At 60.9% G+C, this 6,808-nt stretch overlaps 2 protein-coding genes across 2 annotated transcripts in view; both read left to right on the forward strand.

Annotated features, from left to right (window-relative positions):
* B4GALNT4 (beta-1,4-N-acetyl-galactosaminyl transferase 4) overlaps nucleotides 1-1,783 on the forward strand; it is a 10,526-nt gene extending 8,743 nt beyond the window's left edge. The window contains exons 13-17 of the mRNA XM_008590779.1: nucleotides 14-198; nucleotides 284-356; nucleotides 445-598; nucleotides 977-1,103; nucleotides 1,375-1,783. Coding sequence (XP_008589001.1) covers nucleotides 14-198; nucleotides 284-356; nucleotides 445-598; nucleotides 977-1,103; nucleotides 1,375-1,498 — 663 coding nt within the window. The 3' untranslated portion in view covers nucleotides 1,499-1,783. The remainder of the gene's footprint in view (nucleotides 1-13; nucleotides 199-283; nucleotides 357-444; nucleotides 599-976; nucleotides 1,104-1,374) is intronic.
* A 4,704-nt stretch (nucleotides 1,784-6,487) lies between these two features.
* PKP3 (plakophilin 3) overlaps nucleotides 6,488-6,808 on the forward strand; it is a 10,428-nt gene continuing 10,107 nt past the window's right edge. The window contains exon 1 of the mRNA XM_008590780.1: nucleotides 6,488-6,662. Within this exon, the coding sequence (XP_008589002.1) occupies nucleotides 6,488-6,662 (175 nt within the window). The remainder of the gene's footprint in view (nucleotides 6,663-6,808) is intronic.

Genomic DNA, 6,808 nt, shown 5'->3' on the forward strand with positions numbered 1-6,808 from the left:
CCACGCCGCGCAGGGGAGCCGGCTCAGCGCGGCCGTCCCCGCAGTGAAGAACCAGGCGCGCTGGGTGGCGCAGTTCCTGGCCGACATGTCCGCGTTGCACGCGCGCACCGGGGACGCGCGCTTCAACGTCGTGCTGGTGGATTTCGAGAGCGAGGACATGGACGTGGAGCAGGCCCTGCGCACAGCGCGGCTGCCCCGGTAATTGCGCCCCCGGGAGGACCCAGCGCCTCTGCGGGCCCGGGGCAGGGAAGTGGGTTGACTTCCCCGCGCGCTCCCCCGCCAGGTACCAGTACCTGAGGCGAACCGGCAACTTCGAGCGCTCTGCTGGGCTGCAGGCTGGAGTGGACGCGGTGGAGGTCCGTGGACCCTATCGGGGTGTGGGGGGCGGTGGCGTGGGAGGCCTTCGGGAGCAGAGGCCGGGGCTCAGACGCCTGCGACCCCCAGGACGCCAGCAGCATCGTTTTCCTCTGCGACCTGCACATCCACTTCCCGCCCAGCATCCTGGACAGCGTCCGCAAGCACTGCGTGGAGGGCAAGCTGGCCTTCGCGCCCGTGGTCATGCGCCTGGGCTGCGGGAGCTCGCCGGGGGACCCCCATGGTATTGCCCTGACTGCCCCCCTCCCGCCCGTCCAGCAACGCCGGGGTCCCACCAACCACCAGAGTAAAGTCCGCAAACCCTGGGGCGTGTCCCGACACCCAAGATCATCATGGGACCACATCAGTACCCCCTGTGGTGTCCAGGACAGCCGCCCCCCGAACAGCCAGGGTCATACTGGGTCCCTAGGAACCTCCCCAGGATCCCACGGTCGTGAGCCAGGCTCCTGGGTTATGGCCCAACACCCCGAAGAGCCCCCGTAGCGATGGGACCCTGCACCACACCTCTTGCTGAGGTCCCACAGAGGCCCTTGGGGAGGAGGCCGCGCAGGACCTGGCGCCTAAAGGGCGATGCCCTCCCCCTCCCGCACCTCCTGCCCAGGCTACTGGGAGGTGAATGGCTTCGGCCTCTTTGGGATCTACAAGTCGGACTTTGACCGTGTTGGAGGCATGAACACTGAGGAGTTCCGAGACCAGTGGGGCGGTGAAGACTGGGAGCTCCTGGACAGGTGACCGCCCCCACCCCCGCGGGACCGAGCAGACCCCCATCCTCCTCCTCTGAGTGGAGAGACCCCAGGAGCCCTCCCATGCGGAGGGGACTCTGCCACTCTCCCCTGTCTTCCCAGGGTCCTGTGGACCCAGAGAGACCCTTCCCACCCACCCACTCCCCACAACTCCTCCCCAGCCCCAGGTCCTGCAGACACAGGGATGGCCCTGACCTAATTCTGCCCCAGATCCTATAGGCCCTGTGGTGGCCCTGAGACCCCGTCTACTCCCCAGGGTCCTGCAGGCAGGGCTGGAGGTGGAGCGGCTCCGGGTGCGGAACTTCTACCACCACTACCACTCCAAGCGGGGCATGTGGGGCACTCGCAGCCGGAAGGGCTCCCGCAAGGAGGCATCTTGAAGACGGGCAGCCCCGCAGCTCCTGCTGGAGTCCTCTGGTACCTGGGGACTCGGTGGTGCTGGCCAGAGGGGCCACTGCCACCCACCGCCCGTGCCTGCCCCCTCTCTCCCACCGAGGTCCCAGAGAGGCAGCCTTCACTGTTCGGGGCCACCCTCGGTCCCACATACTGTGCGATGATTTCTGTGAAATTTTGCTGTAGCGATGACATTGTTTTCAGGATTTCCAAGAGTTCTGTCTGTTCCGTTTTTTATTCAGAATGAAATGAAATATTTTTTTTAGTTCTGACTCATCCTCTGTGCCTTGCTCTCTTGGGAGGGCAGAGAGCCCCGGGCCCACGGCTGGCCCTGACTGCCCACCAGTCGGTGTCCCTTGCTGGCGCCACCCCCCTCCACCCCAAGACCACTTGCCCTCTTCTGCGTTGGTCCCTGGTGGGCATGGGGTTTGGGATTTCTTCCTCACCACCCTGTGCCCGTGGAGTCTGGCCTCTAAAACAGACGTAGCGAGGGGCTCTCCCAGGCTGGGAGCAGAGAACAGGTGGTCGTCTGCTCATCCCTCTGTTCTGAAAACAGCTTGGGTGTTAGTCTCTGCACCTCGGTGGGGAGTGTCCTGTGCCAGGGAGGGGAGTAATCAGGATACTGAGTTGCCAGGAACAGAAAACACAACTCGAATTGGTTTCAACTCTAAGGGCCAGGGTGGGGGGCTGCCTGTTTGATTTCTGCTCATGTAACTAAAAGATCAGGGTCAGGAGGGGACCGGGGGAGTGCTGACCCAGGCCGGACAGTGCTGTCTTCCTGTGTCTCCTCCCTGCCCTCGGGTCTCTGCTGCCGTCTTAGCCTGAGTCCAGGCCGTGGGAGGAAGGCCAGCACTGCCTGGAGCTGGAGCTTGTATGAGTCCCTTATGGCTGCTGTGACAAGTTACCACAAACGAGGTGGCTTACATCACCCCAAGTTTATTATCTCACAGTTATAGAAATCAGACATCCTAAAATCAAGGTGTCTGCAGGGCTGCATTCCTCCTGGAGACTTGAGGCGTGAATCTGTTTCCTCGCCTTTCCCAGCTTCTAGAGGTCCGCTGGATTCCTGGGCTTCTGGCCCCTCATCTTCAAAGCCAAGAGCTTGCCTCTCTCTCTTCCTCTCGATGCTGGAAGGGACGGGCAAGGAGCACCGGTTCTGTGGCTGCTCACCAAAGCAGACAGCAGATGTTGGTAGACACCAACTGTGACCTGTGGGCTTCATGAGTCCTGCTGGTCCCTAGGGGAAAAGTGCCCACAGGGCAGGGGTCCCAGCCCACCTGCAAGCCACCAGGTGCCCGGCTGGTACTGCCCACACCTCCCTAAGTACCCAGTTCAGGGGGAATTGTTCCCACTCACGGAGGCTTTGTAACAAAAAAGGAACCAGCATTGGACTTAAGAATACATACTACCTGCAAAAGAGAGTGGGGCAAGGAAAAAGGAAACGTAAACGAGGCAGGTGCCCACGCACGTCGGAATTGCCTCAGGACGCAGAAGGAAATTTCAGGAAAATTCCATGTAATCCAGACCATACTGACTCCATAATTTATTACTCCGTCTTAACAACTGCTTGTGGCGCGCCCGCTGTGCGCGGCTGGAGGAAACAGCAGTGACAGAAGCCGCGCCCTCCCGGAACCGCATCCCGTGCAGGTAGGGGCACACAGACACGGTAAGTAAAATGTCCAATGTCCGGTGCCAGCTGGTGGCAAGTTCTGTAGAGAAAAACAAAGCCACGGGCCGGCCCGGTGGCGCACTGGATAGTGCGCCGCTTGGGAAGCGCGGCGGCAGGGTTCGGATCCCACGTACAGACCGGTTCCTGCTCACTGGCTGAGCGAGGCGCGGGAGCAACGCCGAGGTTTGCAATCCCGTTGCCGGTCCCGGTCCGGTACGGGGGCAACACTGAGGGTTGCGATCCGTTGCCGGACACGGAAAAAAAAAAAAAAAGAAAAACAAAGCCAGGGAAGAGAGTGGCAAATTTGAGAAGGCCGCGTTCCAGCAGGGTTGTGCAGCTGCTGGAGACACGGGTGGGGCAGGCAGGGGGCGCAGGTGACATCTGCAGAAATCCTTGAAAATCGATGATAAAACAGAGGACGTAAAAATTATCTGACAACATTTGGCAAGAAATGGAAGAGAAAAATTAAAATCTTTACGGAAAGAAAACTCACTTCAGCAATTTCGAAAACTAAGAACAACTGTTGTTGGAAACGCAGTCAGGAACACAGAAGACGAGCTTGAGAAGCAGCACAGAAAACTAAATGGAAAAGAAAGACGCAAGTGACGCGAGGGAGGACAACAAAGACAGAGGCCAGACCAGGGAAAAGACGGAAGGAAAAATGCACAAGCGATAAAGCAGAAGAAAACTTTTCTGAACCAAATACCGGCGAGAATCTTAAGACCGAAACACCGATGCCTAGAAGTCAGCCAATGCGTGTGCAGACGGGGTCTCCGGGCTTCCAGGTGAAGACCCTGCCACTTTAGGCAGTGTGCATGGCTGTCACCCTCTGACCTGGTGGGGGGATAAGTGCCCACCCAAAGTCACGCCCAGCCCTGCGGTGCCTCAAGTGCAAAGGCAGCTGACACCTCACGGCAGCAAAGCCAAGGGGCACCGAGGGTAGCAAAGCGCTCACAGGAACAGGGAATCCGTTTCAGAAGCCGAAAGCTGAGCCCCTGAGAGAAGGCCAGCTGCACAAATCCCTCCCAGCACAAGTGGAGAAAGTGGCCCAGACAAGGCTAGGGGACCCTGGGGGGCTCTGCCGAGACACCCCCCTGACACCCCATCAGCCAGCCCTGGTCTCCAGACCACTCCTGTTCTGCTCTTAGGGTCAGAAATTTCTCTACATACCCTGGCTTGCTCAGTAACTTCTGGAAATGCATTTAGCCTTGTGGAGCCCCAGTTTCCCCATCTGTAAGACAAAGGTCCTCGTAGCCCCACCCTTCCAGAGTTCCTGTGAGGACTGAGGACTGGGTGTCTCGTCCCTCCCAGGACCTGGGTGCAGACGTCCTAGCGTGGGCAGGGTCGCCAGCCCTCCCCCAGTGGCGGGCAGCATTTCTCCCCACTCCCCACCAGCACCCAGTCCAGGCTGCCGGGGGCCCAGCCACCCACCTCACCATGGACTCTCTGCTCCCTCCCTTGCCCCCTTAATCCATTCTCTTTCCAGAGGCTGAAAAGCATCCGAAGCCCCCTTTCCCACCAACTCAGGACTTACCCACTGGCTCCAGCCACTCTGTTCCCTTTGGGGTCATTAATTCTCTGTGGTTAGAAGCTTCTGCTCCACCAGCCACCCTGTTTGTGGTCTGTGCCCCACTAGACCCCAGGAGAGCTCCTGGAAGAAGCCACGTGTGCCCAGGTCACACACACCTCCCCTGGCGCACTGCCTGGAGCACAGGAAGAACGCAGGGCACACCTGACAACAAGCGTAACAAAGGGACTGACTGACCGCAGGCAGGCCAGGGATGGTGTGCACCCCTAGGAAACGTGCTGCCCCAGAGCTGACTGGGGTGTGCCCCTCAGCTGCCCCCACGTCAAGGGTCAAGGGCAGGAGCCTGGGGATGGGAGCCCCGAGATCACGGAGCAGCCCACCACAGTCCCAAGATCGAGGGTCGGGGCCACACTGCCTGCAGGGCGCAGGGCGCAGAGGTGGCGCCCAGGTGGCAAGTCCCAGTAGCTCCCAGAGGAGGCGGGCCCTGGGCTGGACTTGGCTGGAGCCCAGACCTCACCAGGCAGACTTGCAAACAGGAAACACACGGACAGACGCACGCCTCTGGGGCCTCCAGCCAGCGAGCTGCACCCCCACCCCGGTCTGTCATGAGGGCTGCACTGACACCCCGGCCCCGCAGGCTGTGTGACCACTGGCGACCTACTTAACCTCTCCATGCGCCAGCACACCTCTGAACTTTGATTTTGAATATTGTTTTTCTGTTAACATCCTTGCACCTTTCTCCCTGATCCTCCCGCTTCTGCTCCTTAATACCATACACCCACCCCTACCTCCCTCCACCCCACAGGCTCCTGACCCCTAGAGGTTTGCTCTGTACGCCCCCTCCCCCAACTTCTCTCGTGTGCACCCACAACTGGCAGCTCCACCCCCGACCCGTGCCCAGCACACCTTCTCAGTGTCCCCCCAAATCCAGCACACGGGAGTCCTCCCTACCCCACGCCCTACTCTTTATCGACAAGTTCCCTCTGAGAGGCAACAGCCACCTGGGACCCACCTGAGAGTATCACTCAGCCTTCCAGGCACTCAGGTCCCAGTTTCTCAATCTAGTCGTGCACCAAGGCCACCTGAGGGCATAAACGCAGATTCCCAGACCCTGGCACACAGATGGAACCCTCCTGTCTGTTTTCTAAGCTCGCTGGGTGAATCCTCCAGTCTCTGCAGGCCTGCCTCCTCCAGAAAGCCCACCCCACACACTGGCTCCAGTGAGAGGGGATCCTGGGGGCGGCTGGTCCCAGGGGAAGGTTGCGGCTCCAAGCCTAGGGTGAACTGCAGTGGGGGCTGGCCCTGTAGCAGTCAGAGAAAGCGAGTCTCATAGTCCAGGCTCTCCCGGGGTCTGAGCCCCAGCAGCAGGCCCAGTGCAGCTCAGGGTCCGGGCGTCCTCAAGGAGGCTGTTCACAGCGCTGAGGCACCCACAGCCCTGTCTGCCAAGGAGGGGGGGAAGGCCGGCAGAACCCGCCTGGGGACCCCACAGGCCGCCAGGTAGTATCTCCCACGCACCACCCCTCCCAGGTGCCTCCTCTCCACCATCACCCCACCAGAGCTCCCTCCATCCCTGTGTGGCTCTGGCCCTCTACCCAGTGCCCTCCCATAGCCCCCAGAATGCCCTCTGCAGGGCCCCAGGTGGGCCCAGGTAGGCCCAAGTGAAGGGCGGATTCCAGGCCCGTGCCAGGCGTATGCCTCCAGGCCCGCTCTGCGCCGCACAAACTTGTCTCCCAGGATTTTTCCACACGAAACACGTCTCCCAGGGAAGCAACCGGTCTGATGAGCTGCGTGTGCAGGCGTTCCCACTCCGCCCTCCGGTGCCCCCACAATCCCATCCCACAGCAGAGCCCGCCCCGCACAAGCTGGGCCCGGGATGGAGCCCAGGACGCCTCGGCCCATAGCAGCCACCTCTGGGATGAGACAGGGGACTGGCAGGATCCAGACCACCAGCAGGGTAGGTCTCCCACCTCCGCCTTACCCCCACCCAGGCCCGGTGGCCCCACCACAGGCGTGACTCTGACCTTTTGGGGTCCCCTTTCCCCTTTGTAACCCCCATGCTCACCTTTGACTCCCACCCCCAGCCTATTCCTCCCCCCCCCC

The sequence above is a fragment of the Galeopterus variegatus genome, unplaced genomic scaffold, assembly GCF_000696425.1.
Source record: "Galeopterus variegatus unplaced genomic scaffold, G_variegatus-3.0.2 Scaffold6364, whole genome shotgun sequence".
Classification (NCBI taxonomy): domain Eukaryota; kingdom Metazoa; phylum Chordata; class Mammalia; order Dermoptera; family Cynocephalidae; genus Galeopterus; species Galeopterus variegatus.